Raw genomic sequence first — 15,418 nt, forward strand, 5'->3', positions numbered from 1 at the left:
TCACAGCATCCCTCCTGTGTACTTGGGGCAGAAACAGTAGATGTGCTGTGTGAGAGCACCCTGGCCCCACAAGGCAGCATCTCCATCCCCGCAGGCTCCCAGCAGCCACAGCCATCACCGCCCTGGTCCTGCCAGCAGCCTGGGGACCCCACAGCGTGGCCACTGGAGGAGGCTGCCATCCCTGCCACCACCCCATCTCTTGTCCCTGTGGCACGTAGCAAAGCAAGTGCTCGACATGAGCATCAGCGTTCCCCGGAGGGGCAGGGGCTGAGCACTGGCTCTTCTGTTGCAGGAGACATCAAGTATGACGAGGCCATGGGTTACCCCATGGTGCAGCACTGGCGGGTCAGGAGCAACCTGTACAGGGTGAAGCTCAGCTCCATCACCCTTTCTGCAGGTGAGGGTTCTGGCAGTTGGGAGTCCTGTGTCTGGGTGGGTGGGAGGGTGGTGGGCCTCTGCCCCCAGACATAGTCATGCCAAGCAGCTCACCAGCATTTCCCACCTCTAGGCTCTGCTCAGGCACTAACTCACACTCCCAGCACTGTGGCAGAGGCAGGAAGAGAGAGGCAGGGAAACTGAGGCAGAGAGTCTGTGAGGCTCAGTCATCCAAGCCAAGATGTGGGGGCAGAGGCAGGATCGAGCTAATAAGCAACAGTGTGGGGAGGATTTGTGTGGGGATGGCTGTGAATTCCTGGGTGTATGAAAAACAGCAAGTTGTTGAAAAAATGTGGCTTCAAAAAGACCAAAAGCACTTGTAAATGCAGGTCATATAAAGCAGGGAGTTGCAGATGAAGAAGGGGCGGGTTGGAGGATCCTGCAAACGTCAAAACATTTCATTGCCACATGTTTATAGCTACACATTTTATTTCTGAGATGCTGCAACATTTTGTTGCCACCTGAAATGTTTTACCTTTTCATTTCAAAACAGCGTTTTTTTTATTTAAAAAATCAACCTGTTTTTAAATAGAGAAAGGGAAAAAAAAAAAAAAAAAAAAAAAAGGAAACAAAGATGTAGTGCAGACAGGCTGCACAGCCCCAGGATGAAATGACCTGCTTGGAGCTGAACAAAATATTTGGGTTCAGCTCAAAATGAATTCTACCAGCATTTTCATTAAACCGACCTTCTTCTTCAATCAACCAACCAACCAACCAGCCAGATAACCTAATTTTGGTGACAGTTATGATGCGTTTTCTTGCAGTATGTTTTCAGTTCCATCACTGAAGCAAAACAATGATATTAGCCAGCTCTGAAGGGTGCCAAGGCATCGTGTAGTCACCAGTGGTTCCAAAGTATTTCATCTCTCCAGAGCAGAGAGGGTCTGCATCCTTGTCCCATGCCAGCAGCCACCACTGTCTGCACAAGAGCTGCCCCAAGCCCTGCACACCCACAGAGCTGCTGTCAGTCCAGCCCTGTGTGTCACTCCAGGCTCTCTCTGGCTTTCTGGTCTGCAGTGACATCCATAATAAATTAATCCCTTCACCAGGAGAATGTCTCTGGGGATGTGTATTGCCAAGGAAAGGCCAAGCACTTTGTCTGGGATGAGGGCTGATGAGGTATCAGCAGCCTGCACAATGACCAGAGCTGGTGACAGGGTGTTGGTGTGTGCACACATGTTCACAGGCACATTCCTTTAAAATTATTGGAGAAATCTCTTAGGGGGAGGAATCCTAGAAGAATGCCAGAGCCACAGCCCAGGGCACGTGGCAGGTTGTGAATTCCAATGGGTCATGTAGACCATGCAGGCAAGAGAGGAGGAAATGTGCTTTACATCCAGGTGGGACTTTTATGTCTTCAGCAGGGGATCATCTGGGGCTCCTTCCCCCGGGCTGTGGTTGGCAGCCCTGCCTGGCCATCCTGCCATCCTCTACCTCCCTTCCACAGGCTTTGCAAACATCCTGAAGATCCTGAACAAGGACAGCAGCAGGGAGGAGCTGCTCTCTTTCATCCAGCAGTTTGGCTCCCACTACATCGCAGAGGCACTGTATGGCTCTGAGTTCAGCTGCACCATCCACTTCCCCAGCAAGAAGGTCCAGCAGCAGCTCTGGCTCCAGTACCAAAAAGGTGAGCAGGGTAGCAGATCTGGGTGGTGGTATTAATCCATGCTGTTTTCCATCCATCACCCTCTTTTCCTCATGCATACACCATCACCTCACTGGTTAATGGGCCCAGATGTGAGACCCAGACCAGTACCAACCTGAATGTCTGGCAGCAGGAAATAGTGGCATGTGTTCATGGGCAGCATCCCTGAGCCAGGTGGACCCATCCTGCCTGCTTCTGCCTACTCCTGCCTGTCAGTAGATGCACTCCAGCTCCATCCTTCCCCGAGGTGACCCTCCTTGCCACCTGCCCCCAGCTCCATTGTGGTGGTCCCCACACATTGGTGGTGCTCTGAGTCAGGTGATGGGAGATGTGACATAACTGAGCTGTTTCAGAATGGCTCCGTTTTATTGCTTGTGACAATGATGGTCTTTAAGGAAGTGTATTAAATCAATAGCAGACTCATTGTGCTACACCATAAATAACGAGACACATCATTAAACCGGGCAATAAACTTGAGGACTTTGAAGTAATACAATTAGGTTATGTTTATAAAAACTCCCTTATCACTGTAGCCTTCCATTTGCCAATTCATCTCTCTCCTCCAGAGAGCTGGGAATATTCCTGAGGTCTAATATTTTTCTGTTGAAAAACATCTGTGAAGTTTCATAGGACCTGTTGTAGGGCTGATTATAATGGAGGTGGGTAAAGGCATTGGTGTCCTGCCCCTTGGGTGCTTCCAAGAGCAGCCTTGTTTTGTTGAGCCAGCAGACAGAGGTCTGCTCCCACCCACTGTCTCTGTCGCTTTCTGATCTGTTCTTTTTTTGTGTCTTCCTAGCACAGCTTGTCTTGTAAGTATATTTATAACCCCCTATGCTCGTTTGTTTTGGTTTTAAATAGTGATAAATGAAGTTTGCCATGGCAGTGCCCCTGTTTAGCAGGAGAAAGAGTGCTGGAGGTGTGTTGTTTACCAACTTGCATTGCTATTAATCATCAACCAGGCTTGCTCCCTGCAATCCCCGGGCACACGTGTCAGTGGGGAGCAGATCTGGAGTGGCTCCGTGGCCCCAGAACCATCACCTCAGTCCCAGGTTTTCTCTGAAGATCCTGGATGGGAACAAGAGGTGAATGCTGCAGTCTGAGCCCAGCACAGCTGGCACTGCTGTTTCACAGTGCTGTGGCCAGAGGGGAGATGAATGGTGGCAACACTTGACCCAGTGGTGAAATCTATTTCTGATCCCCTACTTCTCCCCAGCTGGGGCAGTGGTGGTTCCCAGGGCTCAACCATAAAGCCCCATGGTGGCACAGGGCCTGAAGGTGAGCAGTGCTTTGCTGACTAAATAATTTCCTTTTTAGTCCATGGAATGCAGCCAGTCAAGGCAGGCTCCTCATTCCCCACCAGCTCCTGCCTGCACCCATGGAGCTGTGCTGGAGCTGTGCCTGCCACGTGCTCCTTGTAGGGCTGTCCCAGTGAATGGGGAGCATCCAGGGCATCCTTCCCCCTACCTGCCAAGCACTAGAGCCCTCTTGGGACCCCAGGGTCCCCTGGGGGTTTAGTGTTTAACACTTGGGGATAAGCATTGAACTTCTGATCAGGCAGCATTTCATGCATAGGGTGCTGGCTCCGACCTTGTTCTCCATGCGTGGCTCCATCTGTGGCTTTGGTAGCTAGTGGGGTGGGTGAGGCTGAACTTCAGGGCTATGGGTGGCACAAGGGGGACAAGTGTTGTACTTAGCTCTTTGATGGCCAGAAAATGTTCTTGGAAGGATATGGAGGATGTTCAGGGCTCTTGCTGATACAGGGAGAAATAGACTCTGCGGGTAGAGATGGTGTTACAGAAAATGCAGGGCTCTCTCCTGGACAAACCTCAGTGAGCCAAGAGTTTGCTCTTTATGGTAGACAGATATTATTCCCAGCCCCTCTACTAATTTACCATCATTTTGCCAGTGCCATAAGGAGGATTAGAATGAATAGGTCCAGCCAGACAGTTCTGGATGCAGTCTCCACTCAGAAACAGCTCTGGCCCGCCAGGCTCCCTGCTGCTAGCCAGCCCCTTTCCAAACTGCTCAGCAACTGCACATAAGCATCATCCCTAATATATACAAAAGTGAGGCCAGGATAACTCTAATTTGTTAGTGAACAAAGCAGGTCAGAAAAGGAGGGGGAGAGGCAAGTCTGAGCTAATTGGAACGGCCCCAAATACGATACAAACGCACATTGCGGCGTCTGCAGCATCACACCAAATTATGGTAATATTTTAATCAACTTCATCAATCACTCGGCAGCCCTCAGGAGGAGGCCTCTGTGGGTAAAGCCCAGGATCTGAGCACCCAGCCCTAAATGAAAACATCATCTTGAGGAGGAGCCCGCGCTGCTGGAGCCGAGGGCTGGAGCAGCCGGAATTCCGCGCTCGCTGCCGGCACACGGGCCCGTGACGTGGGTTGGTGTCTGCAGAGCCCTTCCTGCAGCCAAGGAGAAAGTGATCTGGCTGTCATCAGGGACAGAAGAAAGTTGGTGCTTCCTTGCTGCCTGGAGCCAGCGCCCTGCTGGATGTTTGCAGGCTGCTCTGCCTGTAGACGTGCAAAATGTTCCCCTTGTGCCAGCAGGTAGATCAGGTGTGTGCTGGGTGGAGGTGAGGGAGCTGCCCATCCTTGTTGCTATGGATTTGCAGGAGTTAATCCTGCAAATGAGAGAGCCAGAAAGGCACTGCTGTGTCACACCAAGCACCGTGCTCCTTCCAGGGCAGACATGGAAACATCCCCCAGGCTCCTCTCTAGGAACAGTGAGCAAACCAAACCAAACTTGAATTTTATTTCATGCAGAGTGATTAAAAGCCCATGTTTTGGGCTGCTTGCTTCAGCTCTGTGCAGCCAAGCAAAGCTTTAACTCATTGGAGTGACCTCTGAGCAGGGACCTTGAGATTGACCAGGGCACTGATCTGTGCCACAGGAGCCCACATCATTTTTCTCCCCATCAAAGCCAGCATTTAATGCTGAGAGCACCTCATTAAGTTTGTGCCTCTTGTATGAGCATCTTCGTTTGGCAGCTGGGCAAACTTGAGACCCCCAGCCACCTCCTGTTGCATGTAAGAATGTGCTGGGTCTGGTCAGGGTGGAGTGAATGGGATTCATGGTGCTGCACTTCGGATTTGTAGCTAAACCTGTGTGGCTGACACCCCAGTGTGGTGGCTGCTGCTGAGTGGTGCTTGCCTAGCCTCTGGCATTCCTCTTCTTCCCACTCTGTCCCCACAGTGAGTAGGCTGGGGTGGGCAAGATATTGGAAGGGGACACAGCCAGGACTGCTGACCCCAGCTGGGCTCTTCCACACCATATAATGTGATAAAATGTGAGGTAGGAGCTGGGGGTTAACCCACCACAAAGAGACTCACAAAATGTCCAGGAAGAAAGAGTGATCCCTCCATCCCACAGATCCACCTGCCAGGGACCACATCTGTCCCTACTAAAAAGTTTCTTGGAGATCTTTTTGCCTTGTGGCCCCACTGTCTGGCTGGAAGAGGAGGAGAGCTTGGCTAGGAAAAGGGAAGAGCTGTTCTGATAGTGAAGTCTGACAGCTCCAGTGGGATTTCCCTCCTCCCTTTTCTAGCCTGCTTGCTCCCACAGCGATACACTACATGCAGAACAAATGTGTGTGAGTGCTCCAGCACTTAGAGAAAAGGCAGACGTTATCAGCAGCAATGCAGAGGGTCTCGTCTTGTCAAGCATCTGAGTGACAACTTTCTCCCCTCACACAGTGCAGACTGATCTGAGCATCACCATGGGAGACTTCTGTTCTCCAGCTGGGAAAAGCTGGAAAAAGAAACGGTGTGTGGGTAGGGAGTTGCCCCCAAGGAGCACATGGGCTTGTGGGAGCTCCTCTGTCTCACCACTGAGGACCTGAGGGAGTGGGAAGGGTCCTGACGTCCAAGGGTGGAGAAGATGCAGGGGTTTTACTACCCAGCTGTTAGGTTGCTGTAGTGCTTTATGTCTGCAGTGAGTGAAAAGCTTTTTTCTCTCATATCCTGTGGTCCCTAGATAGAGTTTCCTTGGCTGAGGTTACTGGTCACACTGGGCACTTGGCAAACTGAGCTTTGACAGTGGCTGCTACAGATGTGGCAGATGCTCCCTCTCTTCAGGGTAGCTTCTCTTCAGGGAGAAGCTGCTGCCCAAGCGTCCACACACCATTTGGGGGGTCACAAACACCACCCAAAACTGTAACTGCAAGGACCAGAGACTCATGCTGAGTAACACTAAAGAGGATACTGCCACGTTATGCTGAACCCGTGTCCTAATGCTAAATTATTTACTCTAGGTGCTTAATTCTAAAACTTAGTTATTTAAGCAAAATATCTAGTATTTCTTAACATAGTAACAGATCATTTAGTAGAACAAGCCGTGGAGGGGCTGTGCCCTGACAGATCCTACCCCACTCCCTAAGGCTTTCTGCCCACCAGCCTCTCCTGTACCTGCTTCTCTTCTCTTGCACTATATGTCACCCGTTATATTTACCTTTGAGAGGTTACAGTTTTCATGCTTTCTTGTTAACATGGCAGTTTAGACCAAGATCTTCATAAAACAGAAGGCACTTTGAGCATACAGCTCCGAACTCTGCTAAAACATTAGTCCATATTCTTCTGAGCAGGGGCTGTGGATCCCTTCTGTCCTCTCAAGGTTTCATCCAGGCCTGGTGCTGCTGTAACACAATTATGATTGAACGAGTCCACAGGATCCTTTAGTTTTCATTTCATAGTCACAATCAAGTGCATTAAGAAAGCTGTAAGGCAAGCTTTGCATCTCTTAAAGGAGATAATAGCTTTCCCTTATACCTGCTTGGTCAGAAATAAAACATATTGAGTTTCCCTGTCCTTGAGATCTGTTCCTATAAACAACCACTCCGTTACTTTCATCACACTCTTACTGCTTGTTGTTTATGTCATGATATTTATTTCAAAACCTCAGTTTTTGACATTTTGTTCAGAGGAGGAAAAAACAATCTAGCTGGTTGCCGTGAAATTTAGTTTAGACTAAAATATGTGCTGTGACTCAGTCTGCTAAATGACCTTCTGCACTGCTCATTGTAATCCAAAATTGCCAGCAAGTTGAGTAATTAGTTGTGTAAAATGAAATAACTTTAAATTCTTGCATTGAGTAATGACCCAGAAAAATCACTTAAGTTATACAATAGAAGAGACTCGGAGCATCTGGCTGTATTTTCACTTTTGTAGCTCTGCCCCCTTTGGTTAAGAAGCAGGTTTTCCCTCTCTCTTCCCCTTAGAAACCCTGGCTGTTGGGTGCTGCCCAGAACAAATAATCATGGCTTAGTTTCAGCCACCCTAAGAAATCATAACTTCTCATAAAACGGCAAGTTAAGTCTAACAGCACCAGCACGGCAGTTGTGCTGCAAGGATCCCAACTGCTGGATAAACCAGCATCCTGGATTTGTTTAAGGAGTTACTTCCTATCATCTGAGATGGGCCCAAGCAATAAAAACCTTCACCTAGAACAGCAAACCCAACTGGGTAGCAGGACCAGGGGAGAACCCACACGTGCTGCTCACCAACTGATGCCTTTGAATGCTGAGTGGCAAAGGGCTTGGCTCTCCTTTGGCTCCACCGAAACACACTGTTTCTAATATGATCAAAACTACCCAGAATGATAGGTGAATCCTCACAGCAGCCCTGGGTATCCCAGAAGATGTGTCATCTCTGCAGTAGGGCAGAGCTGAGCCTGAAAGTCTCTCAATGGGCCAGGAACATGGATGATGAAGCCTCCAGCCAGGCTTCCACATGCTGATACTGAGCACTCAGTGCCAGTTAATTTGGATGAGACCTTTAAATCATCAGGTATCAGCTACAGAGAAAAGTAAGATATTGCTCCAGTGGGAGCATCGGCATGAATTGAGGTATGAAACCCTAGTATTTGTTTATGAGGTGGGTAGGGGAGTGTCAGATAAAGTTACATGAGACCTGCCAAGGAGATCAGATTTATCCTCTGCTACCTGACAGCATAAAAGGGGTCTTGTAGCCATTGTGTTCCCCAGTCTAATCCCCACTGGCAATAAAAAAACAATCTGCCATCAAAGGGAGGAAATGAAGTGTTTTTAATAAGAAAATGAGCCGTTTGCAATGTGCTTTTAATTGGATCAATTTTTCCTTTATTACACCACCTTTAGAAACCAAACACATACGTAAAACCAGACAAGCTCCTTCTCCAGGTAGAGAGCAGAAGCCAAACTATTTCATCACAATCCTTAATTACTCCATTTCATCTTGTTTGGCAGATGATCACAACATTGTGTGGGGGCACCACAGCAAGAAAGATAGCTCTGCACAATCAGCTCAGTCACTGTCAAGTTTTGCCAGGGGACGTGTGTACCCTGGGTGAGGGACAGCAGGTTTCCTTTATTCCCTTTTCTGCCTGAAACCCAGGACTAGAGGAAGAGCTGCAGGCGACACACACCCTCAGGCACCAATCACAGTGTCCTGGCCCACGAGTGCATGGCAGGGTAGTGTTATTTTTCTTGAATCTCTGAGTGAGAAGCAGATGACAGATGCTTTGTTTGAACTGTGTGACCAGGAACAGTCTGGGGTAACCAACTGCTCAGTTTGCTGGACCAGCTTTTATGTCCCTTCAAGCACTCCAGGAAATGTTATTGCTGGTAGTGTGATGTTTATTGCAAAAAAAATATATAAAACAGAAAATCAATTGGAACAGAAAATGACAGAGGTACATATTATCATAGATAATATTGCTTCAATTATTCAGGTCCACGGTAGCTTCCTGCTTGGAGCAGTTCTTAGGAGAAATGTTCAAAAGAGATCAGTAGGAGAGGAACTGCCATTATCATAATACTGGAAAAAATGCCTTGAGTTACAATGTAATTAACTGCAGAAAGGCCCAGTAATAGCTGTCATCTCCCAAAAACATACATGCAAGATGAGATGGGTTTCCCAAATTGCTGCTACATACCATAGGCAACTGCCCCCTCCCATCTAAAAAACAGAAGCAGAGAGTGTAAATAATTATGTGCAAACATACAGAGTGGCTCAGGAGGGAAGGAGGGTTCAATCCCCTTGGGCTCCCTCAGCACCATCTTCTGTGCTAGTCTCTTAGTTCCTAGTCCCTTCTCCACAAGCTGTTTCCAGCAAATTATGGCTAGAGATATAGGAAGTTTCTCTGATGGAGAGGGGCACCTCCATCACCCAGCTGGGTGTTTGTTGTGCTGGCCCTCTTCAGCACTTTGGCTGAGCAGAACAGGGAGAGGAAAAAAAAAACAAACAACAAAACAAAATCTAAAAAAAAAAAATATCTGCTCCCAGCACTTCTTCTGCAAACCCTGCAACTGCCAAACAACTGGCTGGAGCAGCAGAAGCTCTGAAGCCTGTTTTACTTTGCTCTTTCACTAGGGGAAAAGTAGGTGGGGGCTTAAAAATATCACCTGTTGCATACATGTTGCAGCACAAGAAGCAAACAATTTGCTGTAGCATGGCAGCCACCATAAAATCAGCTTTTATGTTGCCTGTCGTGCCCCCAAATTTGCAACAACGTTGTTGGTAGCAACAAATAAATGCACTGCAGTGTAACTATTATCTGTGGCAGATTAACATGCTACCACTGTGCCCTATTTTAAATGAATCTTTCCTTCAATAAACTATTCTAGGCGAGCAGCACCACAGTGAGGTACACATTTATCAGCCAGGAGAGTAGCACTGTGGGGGCCTTGGTTCACACAGCTGCAGTTTTGTGCTTCATTTGGCCCAAAGCCATGATGAACATGAACTCTGGTGCCTGCTGGTGCCGTAGGAAAAAAAATAAATACAAAAAAATCTGAGGAGGAACATAGTGTTTTGCTGTGCAAGGGAAAAACAGGCAGTGCACCAAGAGACAGGCTTCCAAATATTAAAAAAATAAAAGCAAAACAGTCCCAGCCCCATCTCAGCAGCAAGTGCCTTGCACATAGGAAGTGCAGATGAGTGAAAATTGCTCAATGCAATGGTGTGGAATGCAGGAGAGTTAAGTGCAGGTGAACACACAATATTTAATCCCACGTACTACAATCTCCCAGTCTTAATCTCCCAGCCCTTCCCTCCTCCCCCATGAAGCTTTAGATACCAGATATACCTTCCAAAGACAGTTTCATTTAATGTATACATTTAATAACAAAACAGTGAACATCAACTGTAAGTTTAATTATTTTTTTTTTCCTACCCCCCTCCCTTTTTTACCCCCTTCTACCTAGCAGAACTCCTAGTAGTAGTAATAAAAACCCTGCTGCCATCAGAGGGCAGTTTTCTGGCTCAGCTCAGTCTCCCATGATTGCACAGTACTTACTTCACATTGAACAGACACAGTTCACAAATGGCACGACAGGGGCTATCTCCTGAATACCAGAAAAACAGAGAGAGAAATCCCTCCCTCCTCAGTTTGAAAGTAAAGCTCCATCTCCCTGCAGTTTAAGAGGGCAATTTTGTTTTATGCAGTGCTGCAATCAGAAATTGCTCTCCCTAGTAGTTGCCCAGACAACTACTACCCAGTTCCTCGTGAATACCACAGTAAGAGGATTGCCTCTCTAGTCCTGTAAGGGAAGGTGATTTAGAGCAGTCAGTCAGTGTTTATGGCACAAAGAAAGATACAATGGTTGAAGCTGGAAACGTAGATGTGGTGAAAGGAAGTGAGAAGGTTTACTGAGTAACCAGTCATTTAGCAAGGAACTAGTACTTCAGAAGGATGGATCCTTTCTCTTGCACTTGTTCTTTTTTACTGTATGGAATTTACACAAGAAGAAAAAAGAGAAGAAAAAGCAGACCACCATCACTTAAGCTATTTTGTTTCTAAACACAAAACATGATGGCCTCTATGCCAAACCCTCCTCGTTTATGGCACAATCGTCCTGAACACCTGACACTGCTTCCCATCAAGATTGCAACGAGGCAGGAAGAATCTCTGCTGCCAAAAGAGGCTCTGCTTAGAGAGACACCTTTAAGGGGTGGAATATCTTCTCAGATGGTAACTGTAGATTTTAATGCAGTGATCCCAACAGTCCAGCACCAGCAGCTGCCCTTTGGGAGTAATAGCAATACCAACTGGGCAGGTGAGTCCTTCCCGGATTAGGACATTGTAGCCACCTCCTTTAGGGAAGTGCAGGATTTCCTTACGGCTGCTGTCAGCAACAATGAGGTCTCCTCTAGCATCGACACACATCCCAGCAATGCACCTGAAATCCTCATTCTCAGAGAAGAAGTGGCTGATCTGGCGTCCCAGTTGCCCATCTGGGCCGACGGAGCCAATTGAAAACCCTCCTTCTAAATGGTGCTCGAACTGCCGGTTCTCCAGGCTGAGCCCCAGCCCTTGAGTGAAGTATATGGTCCCTTCAGCGTCGCAGGTGACAAACTTGGGACGCACGGCGCTGCATAAGCAACTGTACTTCACTACTCCCACACCACGGTCCACTGTGAAACACCACAGTTTCCCTCCTTCCACGTCAGTCACTACGAACTGCCCCGAAGGCAGGGCAGTGATGCCCCAGGGCTTGCTCAGCTGGCTGCGGTGACAAGCCACGCAGTGGCCATCCATGGTGTAGACCTTGACTGAGTTATCGTAGCTGTCAGTCACACCGATCAGGCCATGGCAGTTCATGGTGACAGAAAGGGGAGTCAAATTGGGCAGGTCTGCTCCAAGGAAACTCAGTACAAAATTATCGATCCCGCTCGGGCTGCGGCGGATCTCCTTCAGGAAGCCCTTGCGGGTAAAAACCTGGATTCGGAAGTTGCCTCTGTCTGCCACAAGCACCTCTCCTTGCAGGGTGACGTGTAGGCTGATGGGGAGATTGAACATCCCTGGCAGGCTGCCCTTGGAGCCCATCTTCTTGATGAAGTAACACTGCTGGATGCTGGTGGCTGCTTCAGGCATCCTTGGCTTGGCTGGGGAGGAGTTGGGTGTGCAGCCGACCTCCTCCTGCACCTCAGGCTCCCGAAATGATGCCGACGAGGACGCTGCAGTTTCCATCAGTAATTCCTCCAGATTAACAGTCCGAGGCTTCTTCACCACCTGCCCAATCTGCAGTGGTCCCACATGGCTCACCTTAAGGAGTTCGACTTCTTGAAGAGTCAGCTCCCTTGGGAGACTGTTTGTCAGTTCTGGTTCTTCCTCATCTGCTGCCTCCTCCAAGAGAGCAATATCTCCCTGCTTTATTTTGGCAAGGAAATAGTCACAGCGAGACATTATCTGCACTTCTGCTAAATTCAGCAGATAAGCTTGCTCCTCCATTACCTGATTATTTACCTTTTCCACATCAGACAAAGAGGTGGTGAAGAATTTGCGTGACCTGGCCAGTTCTTCCTGGATCTTGCGCTCTTCTTTGCTGTAATCCTGCAGAACTGCTTTGTATCTAGACTGCAGGTCTCTCGAAACAGCCTCTAGAGATGCTTTTCTCTTCTGCAGATCACCCATGAGCTCCCGAAGTCTGGCAAGCCTTGTCCCAAATTCCCTCCTCCTCTCTTCAGCAGCCTCTTTGATGGCAATGACTCTGTGCCCTTGGGGCATGTGTGAGGCCTCCTTGCAGGGCTCACATAAAACCAAGCTACAGCTCTTGCAAAAGTGTCTTGGCAACCTTCTCCCACAGACCTTGCACATGAGAAGACCCACCACGTCCCCTAGTCCAGCAGTGTCTATGATCTTCAGCACAGTAAGATTGTCAGTCAGCTGAGCTAAGCTTGTGATCCGTGTGATTTTGCTGCAAAAGGGGCATCGTATCCCGTTGATGCTGTTGGCCAGGAGTTTCTCCAAGCACTGTTTGCAGATGGTGTGCCCACAGTGTAAGAGCTTGGGTCTCAGGTGCTCCTCAGTGAAGGACTCCATGCAAATGGGGCACTCCAGGACCTCACGGAGTGCGTCTGAGTTGAGATGAGGGGCAGCAGCCATGGCTTCCTTTCCAAGGCAGCTTTAGCTGGTGCCAAGTCTTGTACTTGCATCTATTCCAAGGTGCTCCAATTCTGTCCAGTAAGAAAAAAGGAAATGTGATTTATGTCATCACCAGCAGTTACGTATACATGCAATTTATTTCTCATTTATCACCCAACTCTGGAAAAAAGAAGCCCAGTTAACTCTTCCACATTTGGAAAGGATGGATTAGTTATAGCTAGAGTGGGCCAACTCCAAAACTAACTTGCAGCTCCCAGCATAATGAATTATTCACTTGCAAAATTTCTAAGCAGAACTGAAAGAAGTGTAATGGCAGCAATAAGGAAGCCCAATAGATACTGATGACTGAATCATCTCCTCATGGTGCCCATCTCCTGCTGCCAAGCCTCCAAGTTTACATAATTTACTGAAACCCAGGGAGATTAAACCAAGCATTCAGAATGTTGTGCATCAAAAGAGGAACCAGATGGTGCAAGGCTTTAGGACATTAATATATCACCTCTGGAGACCTGCATTCAGATGTGACATCAGATATGAACAAAATAAATGTCGTTGCTTTACTCTGCTTTTCTAGATAGACAAAATAAATGTTCAGGGTTTAATCCTTTTGCCAGAAAGTGAAACTAGAAGGAATGATTTGTCAGCTTCCACTTGTTCTGGGAATGACTGCACGTACTGAAAACACCCAGTGAGGATTTTAGGCCAGTGTATTTCATTAATGTCTGCCATACTGCATCATGCCTCAGCATGCAGATTAAACACAGCTCAACACAGCAGTGTTCTAGCAGGTATTAGCAATAATGGAGCTAACAGACAACTCCAAACATTCGTTAATATATACTAAAAGTGTTTACAGTTAGCTCTTGAACTTAGCTTAATTGCATATAATTTCTCCTTATTTCACAATCTCGCAGCGTTGACCTCATTCTTGTACTCTGGTTCAGACTGATACCACTCTGGTTGCTGTTCAGCTTCCATCCAGGTCTCTCCATCCTTGCATCCCTCCCAGCAGGGAGCAGATCCCAGCAGCTCTCTTGCTGAAGCAACCATCCGTTCAAAAGGAACAGCAGAGGGTTCACATCATTAAGTTATTATTCAGCAGACTGGGTTTCAATACCTTTGCTATTGCATTGCTTAGCCATTAAAAGAAATGGGGAGGAAAACATTTCTTCTAGGGGGAGAGAAGGAAGTTGTTAGCCTTTAAAAGGAAGAGCTGGTCACTGAGGGATGTAAACAGCTTCTTCTGAATAATGGCTGCATGCACACAGTGTTCCTGCTTCCCTGCTGGCTTTGCCTGCTTCATCCTCAGGAGCATTTCAGAGAGAAACCTTCACTCCATTTAACTTCACCAATTGCTCAAGTGGATGATGACAACTTCAACGAAGAAAGTTCTTTTACGTCCATAGAGAGAAGACAAAAAAGTCATTTTTATCTATCAGCTGCAGCTCACAGGCCTTTAAAGCCCACGTTTCAGGAAGGGCTTCAGTGACGTAGCAGAATCTCCCGAGTTCCATTTGGCTTGATGGTGGCAGGATGAGGGTGACATCCCTGGTCCCTGGGGAGCAGGGGCACTCCAGGTGGCTGCTGCTGGCACTGAATATGCTTCCCTTTTAATATTAGCATACACCCCCGCTGGGGAAGCAGAAGCCTGGGCACAGCCACATAGATCAGAAAGCTCCCTCTGAGGGATGGAAACATCTGTACTTAAAAATGACTTTTAAAAATTAACCACAGATCCATTAGTCTTGTTTTCCTTGGAAATATGTCCAAAGACTTGCTGAGGGAAGGAGGAGGGAGCAGCACAGACACCGCATGCCAAATGTTACATAAAAAAGCTACCTTTGAACAGGTATTTTTGTTTAATAGCAACGGCAGAGGTGGGTTTGCAAATTAGTTTTGGTCTTCAGAAAGATGATTTGTACACTGTTCTTTCAACGTGTAACCCCCTTAATCAGCCTGCCAGCACGTGCCTTAGTAATGGAAATAATTTTAACTGCTGCACTTTTATCTTTACCTTGCACTTAAGTCTTCATGGAAGTTTCCTTCACAGCGAGTTGTTCTTGCATATCAGTCACCCCGAGGCAGTTCCCCTGCCGGAGGGTGTTCAGGGAAAGCCTCACCTGAGGATCAGGCTGTAAAACCCTGTACATGATGTGAGTTTGGCTCCCTTCTATTAAGACAATAATTTCCTGCCGCAGTTTCCCTCCTCACCCTGTAGTTTTCCGCCAGCGCGCGTGGCCAGGCAACGAGTTTCACTGGCCAATTCACAGCTTGTTGTTGTTAAAACAAGAGGGTAACGCTGCAACGTCTGCGGTGGGGCTTCTCCCGGCAGCGTTTTACGACGGTGTTTCAATGGGGATCGCACGCCCAGCTCGGCGCTGGCCCGGCTGGGCTTTGTGCTGCTGCTCCAAGGCAGGGCTGGCAGCCGGAGCGCTGAGCCCCCCGCCCCGAGCTGTGCCCCCC

The 15,418-nt window shown here is 48.0% G+C and overlaps 2 protein-coding genes across 2 annotated transcripts in view; one reads left to right on the forward strand and one right to left on the reverse strand.

The window, feature by feature from the left end:
* Window positions 1-15,418, forward strand: part of ASTN2 (astrotactin 2) — a gene marked incomplete at its 3' end in the record, with an annotated part of 209,886 nt that overhangs the window by 171,127 nt on the left and 23,341 nt on the right. The window contains 2 exon segments of the mRNA XM_010007953.1: window positions 293-397; window positions 1,883-2,062. Coding sequence (XP_010006255.1) covers window positions 293-397; window positions 1,883-2,062 — 285 coding nt within the window.
* On the reverse strand, window positions 11,015-14,005 carry TRIM32 (tripartite motif containing 32). The gene is given in 3 exon segments (XM_010007949.1): window positions 11,015-12,958; window positions 12,960-13,032; window positions 13,878-14,005. Coding segments are annotated over 3 exon segments (2,145 nt in total).

The sequence above is a fragment of the Chaetura pelagica genome, unplaced genomic scaffold (assembly GCF_000747805.2).
Source record: "Chaetura pelagica isolate M959 unplaced genomic scaffold, ChaPel_1.0 scaffold361, whole genome shotgun sequence".
Lineage (NCBI taxonomy): Eukaryota > Metazoa > Chordata > Aves > Apodiformes > Apodidae > Chaetura > Chaetura pelagica.